Here is a 25367-nt window from a genome sequence, read left to right on the forward strand (position 1 = left end):
ATACAAAAAATTAGCAGGTTGTGGTGGCGGGCGCCTGTAATCCTAGCTACTCGGGAGGCTGAGGCAGGAGAATCACTTGAACCTAGGAGGCAGAGGTTGCAGCGAGCTGAGATCACGACACTGCACTCCAACTCTGCCAACAGAGCAAGACTCTGTCTCAAAAAAAAAAAAAAAAAAAAAAAAAAAAAAAAAAAAGGTCTCACCATGTTTGCCAGGCTGGTCTCGAACTCCTGACCTAAAATGATCCGCCCGCCTCAGCCTCCCAAAATGCCGGGATTACAGGCGTGAGCCACCGTGCCCGGCCTGCTCTCAGTTTATTTGTCAGAAGAAAAAAAATACTGGTGGGTCCTCACCTGGAGGGACCCAGGAGTCTCCTGACTCCACTTCCATCCTTGGAGGCCCTCCCTGCCTGCCCAGCTTGGACCAAACCCCCTCTGGGCTGGACTGCTGTTCTCCCTCCCCGGATCCCGCCGGGTTTCCCTCCTCACCCAGCCTCCTGGGCCTGCGACTGCTCCCCCATCCCTCCCCTCCCTCTTCCCGGACTCAGCCCGCCCCCTCCCCTTGCTGCCATTCACCCCGCAGCCTGCCCCTCCCTCTGGGCCTGGCCAATGTCAGGGACTGGGCTGGCCACCCTCCCCGCCCCCCCACCCCCCCGCGCAGCTCTCGGCTCTGCAGCGGAGCATAGGCGACCACCACCGAAAGAGGCCACCATGAGCTGCCTGGGGTGAGTAAGGGGTGAGCCCCTTGCTAGGAGAATCAGAAGAGGGAAAAAAAGGAAAAAAGTTATTTCTAGAGCCGAATTTGCCGCGGAGATGATGCGCTGGCTCTGAGCGCTTCCTGGGGAGCTGATTGACAGGCAGCCCCCCGTCCCGCCCCTCCGCACCAGGGATGGGCCAGCGGGGCGCAGGCGGCCCAGCTGTCCCCCAGGAAGTTGGCTCGCTCGTCTCCCGGCTGCTGGCAGCCGGGCTCGGCTGGAGGCCCTTTCGGTTCTCCTCTCCCACAGCGCTGCCGGTGTCTGTTCTGCCCCCTCCCGGGCCAGCCCGCCTGCCCCCCGGGACAGCCCCATGCCCGCCTTTCCCAGCCGCTGCTGGTCCCCAAGCCGCCGGCAGCTGCGGCAGCGGGTCGGGCAGGGCGCGGGAGGGGGAACCCCCTTGGGTGCGCTCGATTTAGAGCCTGGGCAGCGGAAGCCCTGGACACCTGGGGATGCCCAGTCCCCGCAGCTTGAAACGGCAGCCTCTGCTGTAAGCGCGTGTCAAGTGCGCCAGGAAAACTGGGGAGGCTGCTGGAGGAAGGGGCGGCGCCCAGCTGGGCTCTGCAAGGAGAATGTTACCCTGGCAGTAGGGCTTCAGCCACCCCGCACCTCTTCAAACCCCCCACTTCCCAACAACCCCCTCCCCAGGGCTGGCCAGTCACCCATGGCCCCATAGTGTGCTGGCCTCTAGGGTGGCAGCGATCTCTGGGCAGCCCCATCTGGAGAGAGGTCAGAGGGGGCATGGAGAAGCCACAGACGCAGCTGTGATTCCCAGGGTTGGGTGCCAGTTGATGGCTAACTCAGCACAGAGCAACCAGGGCAGGCTTCTTGGAGGAGGCAGCAGGAGGTGGCAGTGCTGTGGCTTAGTGACTGGTGGAGTCTGGTGGTGCGTCCTGCAGATGTGGGAGGACAGTCCCTAAGGAGAGTTCAGATGGGCCAGGTGCTAGCCATACAGGGTGAGGGCAGTGCTGCCCTGGCCTATGGCATCCAACAGCCCCCAGCTGTGAACCACCCAACAGGGAGTAGAGGGGACCACAGAGAGCCACCACTTGGGCCCTAAGACCCCACATTGAGGAGAGACAAGGTTTAATTTTTTTAAGAATTTATAAATAGAGACAGGGTCTCACTATGTTGCCCAGGTTGGCCTGGCCTCAAGAGATCCTCCCATCTCAGCCTCCCAAAGTGCTGGGATTACAGGTGTGAGCCACTGTGCCCCACCAAGAGGTAAGGTTTAAGTGAGAGGTTGAACAGCCAAAGGGTGGTAGGCAAAAAAATATACACGTGTGTGTGTGTCAAAGATCTGCAAGGAGTCCAGGACCCACCCAAATCAGAGAGGTGTGGCCTCACTAAAGGGTGATCCCAGTGGCCAAAATAGAAGGCTTGGGGAGAAGGAGAAGGGAGCAGTGACACCATGAAGCTGGGCCATCTAGCACAGTAGCCACTAGCCACACATGGTTATTTAAAGTTAAATGTGGCTGGGCGTGCTGGCGTATGCCTGTAATTCCAGCACTTTAGGAGGCCGAGGCGGGTGGATCACCTGAGGTCAGGAGTTCGAGACCAGCCTGGCCAACATGGTGAAACCTCGCCTCTACTAAAAATACAACAATTTGCTGGGCAAGGCCCGGCGCGGTGGCTCACACCTGTAATCCCAGCACTTTGGGAGGCCGAGGCGGGTGGATCACCTGAGGTCGGGAGTTTGAGACCAGCCTGACCAACATGGAGAAACCCCCTCACTACTAAAAATACAAAATTAGCTGGGGGTGGTGGCGCATGCCTGTAATCCCAGGTACTCGGGAGACTGAGGCAGGAGAATCGCTTGAACCTGGGAGGCGGAGATTGCAGTGAGCCGAGATCGTGCCATTGCACTCCAGCCTGGGCAACAGGAGTGAAACTCTTATCTCAAAATAAATAAATAAATAAATTAGCTGGGCATGATGGCAGTTGCCAGTAATCCCAGCTACTTTGGGAGGCTGAAGCAGAAGAATCGCTTGAACCCGGGAGGTGGAGGTTGCAGTGAGGTGAGAACAAGCCACTGCACTCCAGCCTCCAGCCTGGGTGACAGAGCCAGACTCTGTTCCAAAAAAAAAAAAGTTAAATGTAATTAATATTTGATAAAATATAAAGTTCAGCTTCTCAGTCTCACTAGCCACATTCCAAGCACACAACAGTGACAGTGACATATGGCTAGCGGCTACCGTACAGGACCAGGCGGATGTAGACCTTGTCCATCATCACAGAACGTTCCCTTGGACAGCGCTGCTGCTGTAAAGGGTGAGATGGGTCCGTGGTCACCATGTAAGCAGGAGGTCTCCTATTCCTTCACCACAACAGTTAATCCTGCGACTGGGAGGCTAATTTGGGTCTGTCCCCAAAGGGATCCCGGTCTGATGAAGTGAGAAAATGGCTTTCTAATTAGGACAGGCCAGGCAGTTTGGAAAGTGTGACGTGGCCAGGAGGGAACAGGAAAGCAGAGTCAGCTTTGCGGTCCGCTAGCGTTTCAGGAAATATGAGTGGTGGCGTTGGGGGAACGGGGTGTCAGGTCAGGGGCAAGTCATGGTAGAAGCTGGGATTCGGAATCCGGACAGACCCGGCTTGAATACAGGTCCACTCACTGGCAGTGCAATCTCAGGCAGGTTCACTGACATCTACAGTTTGTCTGTAAAATGGGCTTGGTAGTTTCTGGGTGTTCTCAGCAGGGTTCTTGGTAGGAAACCATGTAAATGAACTTGGCCAACTGAAAGCAGGAAAGGTGAGTTGAGAATCTAAGGGTGGCGTGTGAGGGACTATCTGCACCCCGTCACCCTCTTCTGCTTCAGTGCCAAGTGTCATGAACACCATAATATAGAGTTATTGGGACTGGGTGCAGTGGTTCATGCCTGTAAGCCCAGCATTTTAGGAGGCTGAGGTGGGAGGGTTGCTTAAGGCCAGAGTTCAAGACCAGTCCGGGCAGCACAGTGAAACCCCATCTCTACAAAAAATACATATAAAAAATTAGCTGGGCTGTAATCCCAACATTTTGGGAGGCTGAGGTAGGAGGATCACTGGAGCCCAGGAGCTTAAGGCCAGCCTAGACAACATAGCAAGACCCCATCTCTTAAAAAAAAAAAAAAAAAAAAAAGTTTAAAAATGAGCTTGGGGCAGTGGTGCCTGCCTGTAATCCCAGCGATTTTGGAGGCTGAAACAGAAGGATTGCTTAAGGCCAGGAGTTGAAGACCAGCCTAGGCAACAGAGCGAGACCCCATGTTTACAAAAAAAAAAAATTAAAAAATTAGCCAGGCATAGTGGTACGTGCCTGTAGTCCTAGCTATTTGGGAGGCTGAGGTGGGAGGATCACTTAAGCCCAGGAATTTGAGGCTGCAGTGATTCATGATCATGCCATTGCACTCCAGCCTGGGTGACAGAGTGAGACTCTGTCTCTAAAAATAAATAAGAGAGATATTGGGAGAATTCTATGAGACGCGTAGATAGAAGCACCAGGCATAAAATATGTGCTCAATTAGTATTGGCTTCTCTTAGGGAAGCTCTCGTTCCCAAGAGCAGGTGTCTCAAGTAGGGCACTGCTGACGTTTAGGAGCTGATATTTCTCTGTTGTCAGGGGCTGTCCTGCACATTATAGGATGTTTAGCAGCATCCCAGGCCTCTACCCCCTAGATGCCAGTAGCACAACCCCCTGTCAGTTGTCATTTTGTAACAAACAAAATGCCAAGTGACTGCCAAATATCCCCTGGGTGGACAAAAATCACGACTGGTTGAGAAGTACAGCTCTGGAGGAAACTTAAGCAGTGCCTTTTGCTGGAGCAGACACTTCAGGGAAGTCCGGCTGTTGCCTGTCCCCTGGCGATCACCTAGTGACTGGGTGACCACCTCATGCTGCCCTGGGTAACCTGGCCACAGGCATGAGCAGCTGGCCCCACTGTGCCCACGGAGACCTGGCTCTGAGGTAGCGTGCCTGGATTTGACCCTGGGCGTCTGCTCCCTGGTTGCATCTCCTGTGCCCACAGCACGGTGGATGGTTTTCAGAGCCTTTGGCCATGTGTGGTTCTGGATTCTGGGCCACTGCAGCTGGCACAATACAACCAGGAATGGCTCCAATCATAATGGGATGGCTGGGGCCCCACAGACGTCAGAGAGCTGTGCTGGCTGGGAGGCTTGTCAGCTGCTTCTCTCCCTTGCAGGGCTGAGGACAGGGCTTGGGGAGGGCACGGCATGAGTGGGCACTGGCTCCAGTTTCTGGCTGCTTCCAGGAAGAAGTACAGCCACGGGGGGTCACAGCAAAGTGATGGTCTTGCTAGGGCCAGGAATGGGGGGGCTGCGGTGTATTGGGGAGCAGTGCGTGGACAGTACCAGAGACCGATGATCGGACCAGAGGGTCCTCCCTGTGCTGCCTGCAGGTACCCACAGGCTGCCCCATGGGAGCTGTCCCTCTGAGTGAGACAGAGGGAAAGTCCCGGGGCATCTTGCCTCTGCTGTTCCCGCCTGTCTTTGGAGAGGGCTTCATGCTGATGTTCTGGTTGGGGGTGCCCCTGAAGAGCCCCTCCCCAGGATGTGCCTTGAACTGGTTACCCCAACTCTCATTTGTTCCTCAGGCCTGATTCTGGGCCTCTCCAGAGGCAGTCGGGACTCCTTGAGACATGACACGCAAGCAGGCACGCTGGGGTCCCCTCCTGCTGCTGTTCAGGGGATGGCAGGCCCAGAGCCCCCAGGGAAGAGTCCAGACCTCCTTTCCTGTGGCCTCCCTCTCCTCCCCTTTAATGCTCCTCCCCTCTTCTCTCCTGGCAGGGCAAGAGGCGCAGCTCCGGGAGGCCCTCTACTCGCTCCCTCCCCACTCACCTGGGGGTTGTCGCAGCCTGGGCGTCCTGTCCTCACTCGCACTGACTCCCCAGGCCTCAGACACTCCACCTCCTCTGTGTTTTGGAATTCGGCTTCTTGTCCCATCCCAACACCCCCCTCTGGGTCACCTCCCAGCATCAGCCTTCTCCTGGTGTGCCAAAACCTTTGGAGTCCTTCCACCTCTCCTTGAACCATGAAACCCTCCCACGGCTCCTTCCTCTTCCCAGAGTGGGGTCTCAGCTGCTGACCACGGCATTCAAAGCCTCCCTATCCAGCCTCTTCTCGGCCACAGCCGATAATTAGCCAGGCATGATGGTATATGCCTGTAGTCCCAGCTACTTGGGAGGCTGAGGTGGGTCCCTCCCGACCCCTGGGAGGGTAAACAGGGCTTCTTCTAGCCGGCCGACTCCTGCTGAGCCCTGGAGGCCCAGCGTAAAGGGCATCCCCTCCGGAAAATATTGCATGCTCTACCAAAGGCCGTCGGGGCTTCCTCTGAACTGCGGGGACTCGCCACTGTGTGGGGGTCCGGGGCGCAGTAGCTGGAGAGGACGCAGGCGAGGATCCTGGGAAGGGAATAACGGAGAGAGCCAAGGGGAGTGAGCGCGGCGGCTTCAAACCGCCGCCAGTTTCCGCTGCACCCCAGAGCGACCAAAAGGGTCCCAGCAGGGCAGAGGCGGGGCTACCTGGAGGGGGCGGGGCCACCAAAAGGGGGCAGGGCGGGGCTGCGGGCCGGGACGGCTCGGGAGGGGCCGCGCGCGCTCGCAGGGCAGAGGTGCGTGGAGTCGCGGCGCGCTCGCTCCATTCCTGGGCTCGGCTACCCCCTGCCCTTCGGCACCTGCCGCGCCGCGGTCCCCGGCTCCAGATGGGGAAGGACCAGGGCTTCTCTCGGCACTTTCGGTAGCTTCCCCATCGCGTCCCGCGCCTCCGGGAACCGTGCGCCCTCTGCGCCACGGATCCGCCTCGGGCTGGTCTGAAAGGGGGTGGGGCTGGAGCGTGGAGGGGCTTCCCTGCCCTGGGTGGGCACCCTCCGAGCCTGGGCGGAGCCCGAGGCCCAGGGAGGTTGGAAATAAACTCGGTGGGTACCGGGGCGGCGAGGTCTAAGCGTTGGCCGCTCAGAACCCGTGCGTGGCCCTAAAGAGTCGGTGTTGGGATAAAAGGCTGGGATTGAAAGCCCACTTTCCTTCCTACAACTGGGCTGGTCGAGGGGACAGGACAGAGGGCGGAGACTGAGGTTGGGTGCTCTTGTGAAAATCGGGGGCATCTCGTCCTGAGTTTGGGGGGCACGACCTCTCCACTGCCGTGCTCCCTATACTGAACCAGGGAACCCTTGTCCCCTTGCCACCATTTCGCTGGCTGATGATCAAAGGTGAGATAAAGAAAGCTGGGTGGGGGGCCAGGCGCGGTGGCTCACGCCGGTAATCCCAGCACTTTGGGAGGGCGAGGGGGGTGGGGGGTGCGGATCTTCTGAGGTCAGGAGTTCGAGACCAGCCTGACCAACATGGTGAAACCCCGTCTCTACTAAAAATTAAAAAAAACAGCCAGGTGTGGTGGTGCATGCCTGTAGCCCCAGATACTCGAGAGGCTGAGGCAGGAGAATCGCTTGAACCTGGGAGGCAGAGGTTGCAGTGAGCCAAGAGTGTACCACTGCACTCCATCCTGGGCGACAGAGAGTCTCTCTCAAACAAACAAACAACAACAAAAAAGGCCGGGCGCGGTGGCTTACTCCTGTAATCCCAGCACTTTGGGAGGCCGAGGTGGGCGGATCATGAGGTCAGGAAATTGAGACCGTTCTGGCTAAAACGGTGAAACCCCGTCTCTACTAAAAATACAAAAAATTAGCCGGGTGTGAAGGCATGCGCCTGTAGTCCCAGCTACTCGGGAGGCTGAGGCAGGAGAATGGCATGAATCCTGGAGGCAGAGCTTGCAGTGAGCGGAGATCGCACCACTGCACTCCAGCCTGTGTGACAGAGCGAGACTCTGTCTTAAAAAAAAAAAAAAAAAAAGAGAGAGAGAGAGAAAGCTGGGTGGGGAGAGAGGACCCTAGGAGGGGGCGGGGTAGGAACTTGGGGTTGGATTTAGACCTGACTCTGGCAGAGAGAACAGAACTGACCCGGTGTGCAAGGTCATTGTGTGGCCCCCAGGAAGAGTCCTGTGGCCTGAGAGAGGCCTGTTGGCATAGCAGGGACTTCAGAGTCCAGAGACAGTGATTGCTGGACTGCCAGTCAGGGGGGATAGTGACTGGTGGTGATAGTCACTGTGGCCCCACTGCTCCTGGCTCTGCTGGGTCAGTCGATTTAGGGCAGACCCAGGGCTGGGGACTCTGGGCCAGACTGAGCTGCATGGAGGGCCAGCAGGAGCCAGGTTGGATGTCTGGCTCACCAGGCAGCCTTGGCCTCTGTCTCAGCCCCAAAAACACCAAGTAAGGAAAGGGCTGCCCAACCTTCTTCCATCTGTGCAGTTGGTGACAGCCTGGTTCCCACCTGGGGGACAGGGCCTTTTCTTTTTTTTGAGATGGAGTCTCACTCTTTTGCCCAGGCTGGAGTGCAGTGGTAGAATCTCGGCTCACTTCAACCTCTGTCTCCCCGGTTCAAGCAATTCTCGTGCCTCAGCCTCCTGAGTAGCTGGGATTACAGGAGTGCACTACCATGCCCGGCTAAGTTTTGTATTTTTAGTAGAGATGGGGTTTCACCACTTTGGCCAGGCTGGTCTCGAACTCCTGACCTCAGGTAATCTGCCTGCCTCGGCCTCCTAAAGTGCTAGGATTACAGGCTTGAGCCACTGCGCCCGGACGACAGGGCCTTTTCTAGTTGCTGCTGGAAGGTAGAGCTGTGATGTCCTCTTGACCCCTGCCCAGGTTGGACTCAAGGGTTGGGTGCATGGGGTGATGTCTTCAGAGTCTGTGGCTGGAGCCGGAAGTGAGGTGGACAGTCTCAGGTGTGTGTGTCTTCTCTCCTTTGCCTGGACATGAGGCTTGAGGTCTGGGAGGCGCTAGGGAATGTGCAGGCCTGGCAGATGGAGCGGTCAGGCTCTGGAGACCTTAAATGACCATCTGGGGGATGAGGCTGAGTTTCCGGATTTGCAGGAAGCATTGCAGGTGGATGGGAATGGGCACCGGGCAGAGGTGAGCAGGACATTCATCCTGGTTCCTGGTTACCCCCCGGACCATCCAGACCTGGAGCAGAGCTCACTGCGGGGACAGAGCCTCCTCCCTGAGAATCCACACCCACTTCCTCCCACCAGGCAATTTCTTTTGCCTGGCGGGCCTAATTACTCCTACCCACAGAGGTGGAGGGAAGTGTGAGGGCCGCTGGGACACCTCAGAGGGGTTTGTCTTTCAGCTGCAAGGCCACTGATCCCTTCTCCCTTCTCCCCCTCATCTTGCCCTTGGCCCTGGCACCTGATACAAGGAACAGGGAAGGGGGCCTTGGGATGCAGCCAGGGAGACCTCACAGGCAACCAGACCTTCAGGGGCTCTTGTTAGAGGTCCTGCCACAGTGCTGAGCGCTGAAGTCTGGTCTCTGATGCCAGCTGTGCCACAGGCCAGCTGTGTAACCGTGGAGAGCTACAGGTCCTCTCTGTGCCTCAGAATCCTCTGCCACAGACCGGAGAGTCCATCAGGATGTTAACTGCTGCCATTACTCAGAGATGGGGTTAGGCTGCTGGTGGATCTCCTGTTGACTGAGTCTCTCCTATGTGCTGAGCCCTGGCCAGTTACTGTGGCTCAGGATTGAACTGTAGACATAACCCCCGGAACGCTTCCAAGGCTGGGTGTTGTAGCTCACGCCTGTAATCCCAGCACTTCAAGAAGTGGAGGTGGGAGTATCACTTGAGCCAAGGAGTTTGAGACCAGCCTGGGCAACATAGAGCCTCATCTCTACAAAAAAATTAAAAAGAAAAAAAAAATGCCGGGCACAGTGGCTCACGTCTAATCCCAGGACTTTGGGAGGCCGAGGCGGGCAGATCACCTGAGGTCAGGAGTTCAAGACCAGCCTGGCCAACATGGTGAAACCCCATCTCTACTAAAAATACAAAAATTAGCCGTCGTGGTGGCATGCACCTGTAATCCCAGCTACTCGGGAGGCTGAGGCAGAAGAATTGCTTGAACTGGGGAGGTGGAGGTTCCAATGAGCCGAGATCTCACCATTGTACTCCAGCCTGGGCGACAGAGCAAGACTCTGTCTGAAAAAAAAAAAAAAAAAAATTAGCCTGGTGCCATGTGCCTGTAGTCCTAGCTACAAGGGAGGCTGAGGCAGGAGGATCCCTTGAGACCAGGAGTTCCAGGTTACAGTGAGCTATGATCGTGCTATGATCGTGCCACTGTACTATAGTCTGGGAGACAGAGCAAGACCCTCTCTCAAGAGAGAAAAGAACAGAGAGAGACAGAGAAAGAGAGAGAGTTTCTAGCCCTGCAGCGGAGACCCACAGGCCTTCCCCCTGCCTCTCACTTCCAAGGTAACTACTTTGAGAGCAGGAGCCACACAGTCCCTTCAGCTTTGAACGCCAGTTCCTGGCTGGCACAGATAGCAGGGGCTCCCTGAATACATGTAGGATTAAGTTGAAAGGAGGCCAGTGTTGGGTACGGAGCCTCATTTAGCTAAGGAAGCAAAGGAGTGGACCTGGGCAAGAGCCTGGGCAAGAGCTTAGAGATAGGACTGAAGGTGGCAGAAACGGGGTTCCTGCCAGATATCTGAGTGGGCAGCTGCAGATGGGCCTGGCCAGAGAAGCAAGCAGGAAGACTGGAGGCGTGGTGAAGGGCTCGTGGGTTCCAGTTTCCTCCAGCAGAGCCATCTAGAGACGAGGTGGGAGACAGTGGGTGGTGGGGATCCCTGGCTCAGGGCTTGGCCTGGCGGGTGCAGAGGGACTGGGGGGAGAGGACAGAGGCAGGAGGAGGAACGGGTCCGTGGACTGGCTTTGAGGGGCTCGGGCCCTGCAGTGGCCAGAGTCATGGAGGACGGTCCGAACGGGCCATTCCCGAGGTGAAGCGAGCAGGACGCCAAGTCCTAGCTGGGGGCGCAAATCCGAGCAGCGAGGGGGAGACTGGGGTGCCACCGGCTGCTCATCCCGATCCCCCCAGCCCTTCGCCACTCCTAGGAAGAGGTGGGAGAGCCTAGGGCGGCGCCCGCGAGGACGCGCCTTCGGGCCGCGGTTTGCAGAGATCCGGGGTCCGGGAACGCGCCCCGACTCCGCCGTCCTCGCCGGCAGGATCTTCATCCCCAAGAAGCACCGGGCGCGCTTCGACGAGGTGGTGTCTCAGGGCCTCCTGGGCAAGCTGTGCCGCGCCCGCCGGACCCAGGGCGCGCAGCGACTGCGCCGGAGCCGCAGCGAGGAGCGGCCGGAGCGCCTCCTGGTGTCCACGCGCGCCAGCGCCCCGCCGCGCCGCCCCGATGAGCCGCCCCCGCGCAGGGCCTCCTTGCTGGTGGGCGGCCTCGCCGGCCCCGGGGGCGCGCGCAGGTACGCGGGGCTCACAGGCACTGGCAGCGGGCGCCTCCCTGCGGGTGGGCTCGGGACCGAGACCCGGGGAGAGGGCGTAGGGACGGGGCTGGGCATCTGGGGTGCATAGGGGGCCGGAGAGGTTAAGGGGAGAGGGACACGGGACATCTCCAACCTCTGCGCCCCAGGGCCCCCTCTCCATCATGCTGCTCGCCCCTTCTTTTTCCCCCAGGACTGTCCGAGTCTACAAAGGCAACAAGAGCTTCGGCTTCACACTTCGCGGCCACGGGCCTGTCTGGATCGAGTCTGTCCTGCCTGGTGAGGGGTGGGCCGGTTGCCCTAAGAGTCCCTAAGGCCCAGGATGGGGTGAAGGGCCCCGTGGTGGCTCTGCCGGGTCATTGTACCCCATGTAGGCTCCTGCTCAGCAACCTTGTGTAGACGGTGTCCCCAGAGTGTCCCAGAGCCAGCAGATCTGAATCCCATTCCTACCTAAGATGCTTGAGGCCAGAGCCTTCTGCCTGAGTTGGGGCACCCCACCCCTGCCCCTCTAAATTCAGCATCCCCCCAAGCCAAGGGAACCAGGTTCTGCATCCAGACCTTTCCTGTGTCCACAGGGAGGGCCGGGGCACTGTCTAGGACTCTGGGGCAGCCAGGACTGAGCTGCTGCCTACCCAGGCTGTGCCCCCAGCAACACGAGCTTCATGGAGTGCCCACGCTGAACTGGGTTCTTGCCTGGCAGGCCAGACTCAGACAGCCAAAAGGGCCTCAGGGCCTCTGCCTGCTGTCTAACCCCTGCTGAATATGGACTTCGCTCCCCTCCCACCCTGCTTGCTCCTTCTTGTTCCTGAAATCATGGCATCTTTTTATTTATTTTATTTTATTTTAATGAGATAGTGTCTCGCTCTGTCACCCAGGCTGGAGTGCAGTGGTGCAATCTTGGCTCATTGCAACCTCCATCTTCGAGGCTCAAGTGTAGCTGAGCCTCCAGAGCCTCCTCAGCCTCCAGAGTAGCTGGGACCACAGGCGCACGCCACCATGCCTAGCTAATTTTTTGTATTTCTGGTAGAGCTGGGGTTTTGCCATATTGCCTAGGTTGGTCTTGAACTCCTGAGCTCAAGTAATCCTCCCGCCTTGGCCTCCCAAAGCGCTGGGAGTACAGGCGTGAGCCATCACACCTGGCCTATTTTTAAAATTTAATTTAATTTAATTTTTTGAGACAGAGTTTTGCTCTTGTTGACCAGGCTGGAGTGCAATGGCATGATCTCAGCCCACTGCAGCCTCTGCCTCCCAGGTGCAAGCGATTCTCCTGCCTCAGCCTCCTGAGTAGCTGAGATTACAGGCGCCTGCCACCACACCCAGCTAATTTTTTTATATTTTTAGTAGAGATGGGGCTTCGTCATGTTGGCCAGGCTGGTCTTGAACTCCTGGCCTCAGGTGATCCACCCGTCTTGGCCTCCTAAAGTTCTGGAATTACAGGCAAGAGCACCACACTCGGCCTATTTTATTTTATTTTAAGAGATGAGGTCGACCGGGTGCGGTGGCTCACGCCTGTAATCCCAGCACTTTGGAGGCCAAGGCAGGCGGATCACGAGGTCAGGAGATCGAGACCATCCTGGCTAACATGGTGAAACCCGTCTCTACTAAAAATACAGAAAAAAATTAGCCAGGTGTGGTGGCAGGTGCCTGTAGTCCCAGCTACTCGGGAGGCTGAGGCAGGAGAATGGCGTGAGCCCGGGAGGCGGAGCTTGCAGTGAGCTGAGATCATGCCATTGCACTCCAGCCTGGGCGACAGAGTGAGACTCCATCTCAAAAAAAACAAACGAGAGATGAGGTCTCCCTCTGTCACCCAGGCTGGAGTGCAGTGGCATGATCATGGCCCACTGTAGCCTCCAACTCCTGGGCTTAAGGGATCCTCCTGCCTCAGCCTCCTAAATGTTGGGATTACAGGCGTGAGCCACCATGCCCAACCATGGCATCTTGAAGAAGGCAGAACCTCTGCAGTGCAAGAATCCCTTTCTTCCTGCCCCTCCAGTGGGACAGGGGTGTGTGTGCACTCATATTCATTGTGGAGGGTGTTTGTAGGGCAGAAGTGTCTCCTAGAGCTGAATTGAATTCTCCCTCCCTGTAACCATCTGCTCAGAACTGGGTCACCTGCTCTGTCCTGCATCCGTCCCCTCCCAGCACCTAAGTGTAATGTTCCTGGTTACACATCCCCATTGGTGGCCATGCCAATGCATTCTTTCCACACTCTGCGTGTCATCACATCTCCAGTGTATGGATCTGTGAGCTGGGCATCGTCTGATCCTGTAGTCCCAGCCCGGGACTGATCCCATGCCTTTCCTGTCATAGGAAGCCAAATGGATGCTTAGATGGACGCTTTTACAAAGGGGGAAACTGAGGCCAGTAGTCCTAGCCCTGGAAGAGCACTTCAGTGTCAGTGCATCATCCTTACAGGCTTCAGGCTGTTCTGAGACTTAATCCTGAGAAGTGGCATGTTCAGGTTCTTCCCCGATTTGGGCATCACTAACTTGTTGACACCATATTGTAAGCAAAAGGCCCAAAGCTGCTCTCTGGAGAGCTTCCTCTAGAAGTGATTAATCTCTCCTCTGTGGATGTGGCTGTTCCAACCATGCCACCACCACCATCTCCATCTCCCAGTCTCTCCCACATGTGTAGCCAGAGATACCTGGCCTAGGGCCTTGTTAGAATCCAGGTGTGGCTGGGTGCAGTGGCTCACACTTGTAATCCCAGCACTTTGGGAGGCCGAGGCAGGAAGATCACTTGAGCCCAGGAGTTTGAGACCAGTCTGAGCAATAGTGAAGCACATGCCTGTAGTCCCAGCTACTCTGGAGGCTGGGGTGGGAGGATCACTTGAGCCCAGAAGTTCGAGGCTGTAGTGAGCTATGATCGTGCCACTGCACTCCAGCCTGGGTGACAGAGCAAGACCCTGTCTCAAAAAAAGAAAAAAAAAATCCAGGTCTGCTGTTCTTCCCAACCCAACCTTCAAGCCAGTGATCCCATGCTTCCTGTCATAGGAAGCCAAATGGATGCTTAGATGGAAGCTTTTACAGATGGGGAAACTGAGGCCTGGAGAGGCTCTGGTAAATTAAGGACCAGAAACTGGGATCTCCTGACTCCTGGCCCAGTGCTCTTTGATCCCCTGCGACAACCTCTCTAGCTGTCCCACCATTCCAGGCAGGCCAGATTGGATTCGCCACCACCATCACTCTCTCCTTTTTGGTCCGGGGAAAGGACTTCCCCCATCTCGCCTCTCCCGGGAAGTCTTCCCTAATTGTTCCCTCTCTTCTCTGGACAGTTTCCACTTCCCCCAGAGAGAACTTCTCGCAATCTGAGAGTATATTTTATTTAGCCATTGATCATTTTCCCTACTTTCCAAATTACATTTAGAATGATGACTCATAAAAGAGGCAGAAAGAGGCCTACGTGGTGGCTCACACCTGTAATCCCAGCGCTTTGGGAGACTGAGGCAGGAGGATCATTTGAGGCCAGGAGTTTGAGACCAGCCTGGGCAACATGGTGAAACTTCGTCGCTACAAAAAATACAAAAATTGGGTGGCCGGGCATGGTAGCTCATGTCTGTAATCCCAGCACTTTGGGAGGCCAAGGCGGGCGGATCACTTGAGCAGGAGTTCGAGACTAGCCTGGGCAATATGGCGAAACCTCGTCTCTACTAAACAGACGCTAACACACACGCACACACACACACACACACACATTAGCCAGGCGTGGTGGCTGTAGTCCCACCTATTCAGGAGGCTGAGGTGGGAGAATAGCTTGAACCCAGGAGGCAGAGGTTGCAGTAAGCCGAGATCACGCCACTGCACTCCAACCTGGGTGATAGAGCGAGACTCCATCTCAAAAAAAAAAAAAAAAAAAAAAAAATTAGCCCAGAGTGGTGGTGCGTGCCTATGGTCCCAGCTACTCAGAGCCTGAGGTGGGAAGACTGCTTGAGCCTAGGAGGTTGAGGCTGCAGTGATCTGTGATCACACCTCTGCACTTCAGCAAGACCCTGTCTCTAAAATTAAAAAAAAAAAAAAATACAGAAAATAATTCTCCTGAAGCAAAGAGGAATCCCAGACCCTGACAGGACCTTTCTGTGTGGGGCTAAGAACAGTGTATGGAGCAGGGACTCAAGAAGTACTGATGCTGCCTAAGTCCTGCCCTCCAGACCTCCCTCTTCTCCAGCACTGGGGGTCCATGCTGTGCCCCTGCTAGGGGATCACTCCCGTGGTCATTAGATCCTTAGAGCAGCTGAGATCGGAGACGTGCAGAGTCTATTACAGGGGTCTACTGACCTGATTCGACTCTCCTCTGCCACCCATGCCTATGGGGCTCTGTATTTTTTTTTTTTTTGGTAGAGATGGGGTCTCACTATGTTGCCCAAGCTGGTCTCAAACTCCTGGGCTCAAGCGATCCTCCTGCCTTGGCCTCCCAAAGTGCTGAGGTTACAGGTGTGAGCCACCATGCCCGGCAAGCTATGGGTCTCTGAGTCTCCATTTCTTGCCTGTAAAACAGGATAGCATCCTGCTCTCAAAGTGGTACCCTGCCCAGCTGACTGGCACACCCTCTCTTCTTGCTTCCAGGGAGCCCAGCTGACAATGCTGCCCTCAAGTCAGGTGACCGGATCCTCTTCCTCAATGGACTGGACATGAGGTCAGAGGCTATTGGGGACACCAGGGGTTGGTGAGGAGCTGCCCCCACCCCCTGCAAGACTCCTGCCTCTTGGGGCACCCAGGCTGTGATCACAATCTCCTCTCACCAGTTGGTCCCCAGGGTCTGTCCCTCTTCCAATGGGAACTCTTGAATCTAACCCTCCTCCTCGCCAGTCGCCAACTCTAGCCAGGACCTCAGTTCATCCTTCCAACCAGAAAATACTCCAGCTCCATGCTGGGGACACAGAGTCACACAGAGGTGGTCTTGCTGTGTGACCTCTGTGGGCAGGACAGGGAGGTCTGGCTGGTGGCCGTGGACAAGGCTCACCCCAGTCAGGCCCTCCTGGGCCATCTCTGCTTAGCAGGAACTGCTCCCACGACAAGGTGGTGTCCATGCTGCAGGGCAGTGGTGCCATGCCCACGCTGGTGGTGGAGGAAGGGCTCGTCCCATTTGCCAGTGGTGAGACCCCCATGGACACTTGGCTTCCTTGGCCCCCAGAGACCCTGCCCGGGCTGCTATATGTGAGAGTCACAGTGCGGAGGACTCAGCTCTTCCCCTAAACCTGCAGCTTGCCTCCCCGGGGCTGCCTCCTAAGTGGTGCTATGGAACCCCAGTGAGGCTGGGCATGGTGGCTCATGCCTGGAATCCCAGCACTTTGGGAGGCCAAGGTGGGAGGATCGCTTGAGGCCAGGAGTTTGAGACCAGTCTGAGCAACATGGCGCAACTCTGTCTCTACTAAAAATACAAAAATTAGCTGGGCGTGATGGCACGTGCCTGTAGTCCCAGCTACTTGGGAGGCTGAGGCAAGAGAATCACTTGAACCCAGGAAGCGGAGGTTGCAGTGAGCCGAGATCACGCCATTGCACTCCCGCCTGGGCAACAGAGCGAGACTCTGTCTCAAAACAAACAAACAAAAAACCCTAGTGTATAGCTTTAGGGACCCTTCCCAGGGCTGACTCCCTCTATCCTTGGCCCCAGTGTCGGGCCGCAGGCATGCCTTCCCATGCATGGCACTGGACAGCCACACCCCAGCTCAGGAGGTCTCCTGACCTCAAAAGCCAGAGAGACTACACCTGGCCTGGGGACTCTGAGTCACTCATGCCTCTCCCGCCTGTGGTCCCAGCAGACTCCGATTCTCTGGACTCACCCAACCCGTCGTCGGCGCTCACCTCCCTGCAGTGGGTGGCGGAGATCCTGCCGTCCAGCATCCGGGTCCAAGGGAGGACCTTCAGCCAGCAGCTGGAGCACCTACTCACACCTCCTGAGCGCTATGGGGTCTGCCGGGCCCTCGAGAGCTTCTTCCAGCACAGGTGGCCGGGCCAAAGCCGCGGTGGGGCCCTGCCCTGGGTGGGCCCTAAGTCCTGCCTAGACTCACATCCTAGTCTCCCTGCCTGAACCTCCTCAGTCCCGTTCTCCTGGGGGATGCTCAGGAAGGTGGCTGCTGGTATCAGGGGCCCCAGGGTGGTGGGCAATTGAGCTGCGCTGGAACAATCTCTGACTCTGACACCTCCTAGTCACGTGACCTTGGGCGAGTCTCAGCCTTCTCTGTGAAGTGAGGCAGACAGGAACCACCTGCAACATTCTATTTTTTTTTTTTTTTTTGAGATGGAGTCTCGCTCTATCACCCAGCTGGAGTGCAATGATGAGATCTTGGCTCACTGCAGCCTCCGCCTCCTGGGTTCAAGCGATTCTTCTGCCTCAGCCTCCGAGTAGCTGGGATTACAGGTGCCCACCACCACACCCAGCTAATTTTTTTGTATTTTTACTAGAGACAGGGTTTTACTAGAGACAGGGTTTCACTATGTTGGTCAGGCTGGTCTCAAACTCCTGACCTCGTGATCTGCCCGCCTCGGCCTCCCAAAGTGCTGGGATTACAGGCGTGAGCCACCATGCCTTGGCCCACCTGCAGCATTCTTGATGGGACCTTCACCAGAGCCCCACCTGTGGGCACTTGTCATGGGCCAGGCCCTTCGGGGTAGGGTTGGTGTCTTTCTTTTTGGACCTCAGCTGCAGCCAGCTGCATTTATCACACTCCTCGGTCCATGGGGTCATTATTATGGTCTCTGCAAAGCCTGTCACTTGTCCATACCTTTTTGTTTTGTTTGAAGGGTTTTTTATTTTTGTTTTTGTTTTTTGAGATGGTGTTTCACTCTCGTTGCCCAGGCTGGAGTGCAGTGGTGCGATCTCGGCTCACCGCAACCCCCACCTCCCGGACTCAAGCGATTCTCCTGCCTCAGCCTCCCAAGTAGCTGGGATTACAGGCATACGCCACCACGCCTGGCTAATTTTGTACTTTTAGTAGAGATAGGGTTTCTCCATGTGGTCAGGCTGGTCTCAAACTCCCGACCTCAGGTGATCCACCTGCTTCAGCCTCCCAAAGTGCTGGGATTACAGGCATGAGCCACCGCACCTGGCCTGGTTTGGTTTTGTTTTTTAAAAAAGATGGGGAGGTCTCACTATGTTACCCAGGCTGGTCTCGAACTCTTGGGCTCAAGTGATCCTCCCAAACTGCTGCGGTTACAGGCATGAGCCACTGTACTTGGCTCTAAAGAGTCTTAAGATGTAATTCACATACTATACAATTTGCCATTTAATTATACAATTCAGTGGTTTTTAGTATATTCACAAATACGTGCAAACATCACCACGGTCCATTTTAAAACTTCATCACATCAAAAAGAAACCCAGGCCAGACACCTATAATCACAGCACTTTGGGAGGCTGAGGCAGGAGGATCGCTTGAGCCCAGGAGTTCAAAACCAGTCTGGGCAACAGAGCAAGAAGCCATCTCTACAAAAAGAAAAAATTAGCTGGGCATGGTGGTGCGCACCTGTAGTTCCAGCTACTCGGGAGGCTGAGGCAGGAGAATCACTTGAACCCAGGAGGCAGAGATTGCAGTGAGCCAAGATCACACCACTGCTCTCCAGCCTGGGTGACAAAATGAGACTTCGTCTCAAAAAAAAAACAAAAACAAAAAAAACTGTGCTTGATATCATGTTTTGTGTCTAACTTATTCACCAATTACTATGTGTTTAGCTCTGTCCAATGTATATTTCATACATTGATTATAACTAAAGCCAAATTCCTTTAGATCACAGTGATGCCCAACTTTTTATTTTTGCTAGTTTCTTTTTTTTAATTTTTATTTTTTGTTCGAGATGGAGTCTTACTCTGTCATCAGGCTGGAGTACAGTGGCGTGCTCTCGGCTCACTGCAACCTCCCCCTCCTGGGTTCAAGCGATTCTCCTGCCTCAGCCTCCCGAGTAGCTGGGACTACAGGCACTCTCCACCACGCCCAGCTAATTTTTGTATTTTTAGTAGAAACAGAGTTTCACCATGTTGGCCAGGATGGTCTTGATCTCTTGACCTCATGATCTGCCCACTTCAGCCTCCCAAAGTGCTGGGATTACAGGTGTGAGCCACGACACCCGGCCTATTTTTGCTACTTTCTTAGCCATAAAAGTGACATCCTGTTATTTTTATTTGATTTTCTTCTATTACTAATTATTTTAAGCATCTTTTAATATGCTTGTGAACTTTTTCTGGGATTTTCTCTATAAATTACTGTTCACACCCTTTGTCCATTTTTGTTTTCTTGGACTTTTTGTCCTTGTTGACTGGCATGAAGTTTCTTGTATATTTTATTTTATTTATTTTCTGAGACAGGGTCTCACTCTGTCACCCAAGCTGGAGTGCAGTGGTGCAAACACAGCTCACTGCAGCCTGGAACTCCCAGGCTAAAGTGATCCTTGTGCCTCTGCCCCCCAGGTAGCTGGGACTACAGGCGCTCGCCTACCATGCCCAGCTAATTTTTTTTGTTTGTTTTTAGTAGAGACAGGGTTTTGCCATGTTGCTGGTCTTGAACTCCTGGGCTCAAAAGATTCGCCCATTTTAGCCTTCCAAAGTGCTGGGATTACAGGTGTGAGCCACTGCTCCCAGCCCCTTGTATATTTTATTTTATTTATTTATTTTGAGGCAGAGTTTTGCTCTGTCGCCCAGGCTGGAGTTCAGTGGCATGATCTTGGCTCACTTCAACCTCTGCCTTCCTGGTTCAAGTGTGTCTCCTGCCTCAGCCTCCTGAGTAGCTGGGATTACAGGTGCCCACCACCATGCCTGGCTAATTTTTGTACTTTTAGTAGAGATGGGGTTTCACCATGTTGGCCAGGCTGGTCTCGAACTCCTGACTCAGGTGATCCCCCTGCCTCAGCCTGCCAAAGTGCCGGGATGACGTGTGAGCCACGACGGCTGGACACCTTTGTATATTTTAGATGCTGATTTCTCCTTGATTTTGAACATTGTAAATTTCTCTCCCATTTGTTACTTCTGTTATTAGGTCTCTTGTGTCTAATATGAATGTGTCTAAGTTGGGCTTCCTTGAATAGATAACCTTGATTTTGCATAATCAAACTCACCACATTTTTGGTCTTATAGTTTTGTGTAGGGTCCAGCCCTACAGGGCCTGTGGGTTTTTCTCTTCGTGTGCGGAGATGAGAGATCGTAGAAATAAAGACACAAGACGGCCGGGCGCGGTGGCTCATGCCTGTAATCCCAGCACTTTGGGAGGCTGAGATGGGCGGATCACGAGGTCAGGAGATCGAGACCATCCTGGCTAACATGGTGAAACCCCGTCTCTACTAAAAATACAAAAAAAAAATAGCCGGGCGTGGTGGCGGGCGCCTGTAGTCCCAGCTACTTGGGAGGCTGAGGCAGGAGAATGGTGTGAACCTGGGAGGCGGAGCTTGCAGTGAGCCGAGATTGTGCCACTGCACTCCAGCCTGGGTGACAGAGCGAGACTGTCTCAAAAAAAAAAAAGAAAGAAAGAAAGACACAAGACAAAGAGAAGAAAAGACAGCTGGGCCCGGGGGACCACTACCACCAAGACGCGGAGACCAGTAGTGGCCCCGAATGCCTGGCCGTGCTGTTATTTATTGTGTACAAGGCAAAGGGGCAGGGTATGGAGTGAGAGTCATCTCCAATGATAGGTAAGGTCATGTGAGTCACGTGTCCGCCAGACAGGGGGCCCTTCCCTATTTGGTAGCTGAGGCGGAGAGAAAGAGGGGACAGCTTACGTAATTATTTCTTCTATGCATTTTAAAGACTTTAGTACTTTCACTAATTCTGCTGCTGCTATCTAGAAGGTGGAGCTGGGTGCACAGGGCAGAACATGAATGCGGACCAGGAGCGTGACCACTGAAGCACAGCATCACAGGGACAGCGTTAGGCCTCTGGGTGGCTGCGGGCGGGCAAGCAGTGGTGGAGCAGAGTCTTCTTTAACTCCACCAGGAAAGGGAGACTCCCTTTCCCGGTCTGCTAAGCAACGGGTGCCTTCCCAGGCACTGGCGTTACCAGTAGACCAGGGAGCCCTCTAGTGGCCCTGTCCAGGCATAACGGAAGGCTCACACTCTTGTCTTTTGGTCACTTCTCACCATGTCCCTTCAGCTCCTATCTCTGTATGGCCTGGTTTCTCCTAGGTTATAATTGTAGGACAAAGATTATTATAATATTGGAATAAACAGTAATGCTACAAACTAATGATTAATAATATTCATATATAATCATATCTATAATCTATTTCTAGTATAACTATTCTTATTCTATGTATTTTCTTTATTATATTGGAACAGCTTGTGCCCTCGGTCTCTTGCCTTGGCATCTGGGTGGCTTGCCGCCCACAGTTTTGGCTTTTGAAGTTTTAAGCTCTTCCCTGCTTCTAGGTCAAAAGATATTCTCCTACTTTATTTTTATTTATTTATTTATTTTTATTATTATTATTATTTTGAGACGGGGTCTTGCTCTGTCACCCAGGCTGGAGTGCAATGGCGCAATCTCAGCTCACTGCAACCTCCACCTCCCGGGTTCAAGCGATTCTGCTGCCTCAGCCTCCCGAGTAGCTGGGATTACAGGCACACACCACCACGCCTGGCTGATTTTTGTATTTTTAGTAGAGAGGGGGTTTCACCACGTTGGCCAGGCTGGTCTCGAACTCCTGAGCTCGTGATCCACCCACCTCAGCCTCCCAAAGTGCTAGGATTACAGGCGTGAGCCACCACCCCCAGCCTATTTTTATTTTTGTTTATTTATTTATTTTTTTGAGACAGAGTCTCGCTCTGTGGCCCAGGCTGGAGTGTAGTGGTGCAATCTTGGCTCAGTGCAACCTCCGCCTCCCCGAGCTCAGGCGATTCTCCTGCCTCAGCCTCCTGAGTAGCTGGGATTACAGGCGCACACCAACATGCCTACCACATTTTTGTATTTTTTTGTAGAAACAGGGTTTACCATGTTGGCCAAGCTGATCTTGAGCTCCCGACCTCAGATGATTCGCCTGCCTCAGCCTCCCAAAGTGCTGGGATTATAGGCATGAGCCACCATGCCTGGCCTGCTCTATATGTTTTTTGGTTTTTTGGTTTTTTTTGAGACAGAGTCTTGCTCTGTCACCCAGGCTGGAGTGCAGTGGCGCAATCTCAGCTCACTACAACCTCCGCCTCCCAGTCTAAGCGATTCTCCTACTTCAGCCTCCTGAGTAGCTGGGACTGAGGGTACATGCCACCACGCCCAGCTAATTTTTGTATTTTTAGTAGAGAGGGGGTTTCACTATGTTGGCCAGACTGGTCTTGAACTCCCGATCTGAGGTGATCCAACCGCCTCGGCCTCCCACAGTGCTGGGATTACAGGCGTGAGCCACCGCGCCCGGCCTGCTCTGTGTGTTTTAATCTTCACAACAGCTCAATGAGGTAGATGCTATTTTTATCCCCATTTTACAAATGAGGAAACTGAGGCACAGAGAGGGTAAGTCACTTGAGAAAGGTCACTTAGCTGGTAAGTGGCAGAGCTGAGATTGGAGTCTGGCTACCCTATCCCTGGAGCCTGCCTTCCTGCCCACTTCTCTCTCTCTCTCTTTTTCTTTTCTTTTTTTTTTTTTGAGTTGGAGTCTCACTCTGTCTCCCAGGCTGGAGTACAGTGACACGATCTCAGCTCACTGCAACCTCCACTTGCCAGGCTCAAGCAATTCTCCTGCCTCAGCCTCCCGAGTAGCTGGGATTACAGGTGTGCACCACCACACCTGACTAATTTTTATACTTTCAGTAGAGACGGCCTTTCACCATGTTGGCCGGGCTGGTCTCCAACTCCTGACCTCAAATGATCCACCTGCCTCGGCCTCTCAAAGTGCTGGGATTACAGGCGTGAGCCACTGTGCCCGGCCCCCACTTCTGTCTTTCAAGGGTAGGGATAGGGCATGAGGGCAGACGCTGTGGCTTGGAAGTGCCGTCTTGTCTACCCCGACTCTGTGCATCATGGTAAGCCCGTGAGTATTGAGCCTCGCATTCCTGCACCTTCCCCCAGGAACATCGACACCCTCATCGTTGACGTCTACCCTGTGCTGGACACCCCTGCCAAGCAGGTCCTGTGGCAGTTCATCTACCAGCTGCTGACCTATGAGGAGCAGGAGCTCTGTCAGGAGAAAATCGCATGCTTCCTGGGCTACACGGCCATGACAGGTAAGCGTCCTCTCCCCTGCCACTTCCCTGCCTGCAGCTGCTGACTGTCCAGCTCACCAGGTGAACAGACAGACACCTGTTCTCACCTGTGAAGGTGTTTGTTTGCTTGTTTGTTTGTTTTGAAATGGAGTGTCACTCTTGTGCCCCAGGCTGGAGTGCAATGGCACGATCTTGGCTCACTGCAACCTCCGCCTCCCAAGTTCAAGCGATTCTCCTGCGTCAGCCTCCCAAGTAGCTGGGACTAAAGGCGCATGTCACTACGCCCAGCTATTCTTTTGTGTTTTTAGTAGAGAAGAGGTTTCACCATGTTAACCAAGATGGTCTCTATCTCCTGACCTCATGATCCACCCGCCTCAGCCTCCCAAAGCACTGGGATTACAGGTGTGAGCCACCACGCCCAGCCTTTTTTTTTTTTTTTTTTTTTTTGAGACGGAGTCTTGCTCTGTTGCCCAGGCTGGAGTGTCGTGGTGCCATCATGGCTCACCGCAGCCTCAACCTCCTGGGCTCAAGTGATCCTCCCAAAGCACAGGGATTACAGGTGTGAGCCACTGCATCTGGCCTCACCTATGAGGTCTTACAGCCGATTTGGGCCCCTCCCACATAGAAGTGTCCACAGCCATGCACGTACACACCCAATACACCAGGGCTAGGCCCACACGTGGCCCCACAGACGCGCCTTCTCAGCCTGACCTTTATGCAGCATATACAACATAACCTGAGACTTTAGACACTGCACCTAACCACCTGCAGTCTCAGTTTTTGCACCCACAAAATGGAAGTGGTCTCAGTGGCTGCGCTGTGTACTCTGAGAAGTGGAACTTGTGAGAAGGAACTCATGTAAGGCTGGACGTGGTGGCTCACACCTATAATCCCAGCATTTTAGGAGACTGAGGTGGAAGCATCACTTGAGCTCAGGAGCTCAAGATTAGCCTGGGCAACATAGCAAGAGCCTGTCTCTACCAAAAAAAAAAAAAGTTTTAATTTAGCCAGGTGTGATGCACACCTGTAGTCCCGGCTACTCAGGAGGCTGAGGTGGGAAAATGGCTTGAGTCCAGGAGATCAAGGCTGCAGTGAGCTATGATCAAGCTACTGCCTCCAGAAAAAAAAAAAAGGAAAGAAGAAAAGAAAAAAGAAAGAAACTCACGTGGTTGCCAGACATGCCAACACCACCACCAGGATCATGAGCACACAACCACATCCCACCTGGCTGGTGGGCTCCCAGTGTACTCTTTCTTGCACACACACAGGCCTGCAGTGCCATGTGTGGCTGTCACCTGTCTGTTCAGCGTGCCCTCCGAATGCCCACAAACCCCTGCACTCAGCATGCAGGCCATGTGGATGGAAGGTGTGCCGAAGCCTGTGTTCTACCCTGTTCTAGGCATCCTGCACCTGCTATGAAAGCCGCTGCAGGTGCAGTGGTTCACTCTTGTAATCCCAGCACTTTGGTAGGCTGAGGTGGGTGGATCACTTGAGGTCAGGAGTTCAAGACCAGCTTGGGCAACACAACAAGACCCCCATATATTCAAAATATTTAAAAATCAGCCAGGGGTGGCCATGCGCGGTGACTCACGTCTGTAATCCCAGCACTTTGTGGAGCTGAGGCAGGCCAATCACGTGAGGTCAGGAGTTCAAGACAAGCCTGGCCAACATGGGGAAACCTCATCTGTACTAAAAATACAAAAATAAGCCAGGTGTGGTGGTACGCAGTTGTAATTCCAACTACTTGGGAGGCTGAGGCAGGAGAATTGCTTGAACCCGGGAGATGGAGGTTGCAGTGAGCTGAGATCGCACCACTACACTCCAACCTGGGCAAAATGGTGAGACTCCATCTCAAAGAAAAAAAAAATAAAAAATTAGCCAGGCGTGGTGGTATGCACCTGTAGTCCCAGCTACTTGGGAGGATGAGGTGGGAGGAGCACTTGAGCTCAGGAGTTGGAGACCAGCCTGGGCAACATAGCAAAAAAATTTGAAATTAGCTGGGTGTGGTGGCACACACCTGTAATCCCAGCTGCAGGGGAGGCTCAGGCAGGAGGATCTGTTGAGCCTGGGATTCAAGGCTGCACTGAGCCTTGATTGCACTCCAGCCTGGGGGACAGAGTGAGACCTGTCTCAAAAAAAAAAAAAAAGAAGAAGAAGAAAAGAAAAAAAGGCAGGTGTGGTGGCTCACATCTGTAATCCCAGCACTTTCA

General features: G+C 54.4%; 1 protein-coding gene across 2 annotated transcripts in view; it reads left to right on the plus strand.

The window, feature by feature from the left end:
• Positions 1-25367, plus strand: part of GRID2IP (Grid2 interacting protein) — a 54700-nt gene that overhangs the window by 13955 nt on the left and 15378 nt on the right. Inside the window, exons 1-7 of one of the 2 annotated variants that reach the window (XM_054655466.2) lie at positions 6096-6478; positions 10784-11032; positions 11244-11329; positions 15616-15685; positions 16050-16144; positions 16812-16995; positions 23024-23178. In XM_054655466.2, the coding sequence (XP_054511441.1) occupies positions 6444-6478; positions 10784-11032; positions 11244-11329; positions 15616-15685; positions 16050-16144; positions 16812-16995; positions 23024-23178 (874 nt within the window). In that variant the 5' untranslated portion in view covers positions 6096-6443. Of the gene's footprint in view, positions 1-6095; positions 6479-10783; positions 11033-11243; positions 11330-15615; positions 15686-16049; positions 16145-16811; positions 16996-23023; positions 23179-25367 lie in introns of those variants that run through there. The other variant, XM_003318301.4, reaches the window with a different exon arrangement.

This window comes from Pan troglodytes, chromosome 6, assembly GCF_028858775.2.
Source record: "Pan troglodytes isolate AG18354 chromosome 6, NHGRI_mPanTro3-v2.0_pri, whole genome shotgun sequence".
Lineage (NCBI taxonomy): Eukaryota > Metazoa > Chordata > Mammalia > Primates > Hominidae > Pan > Pan troglodytes.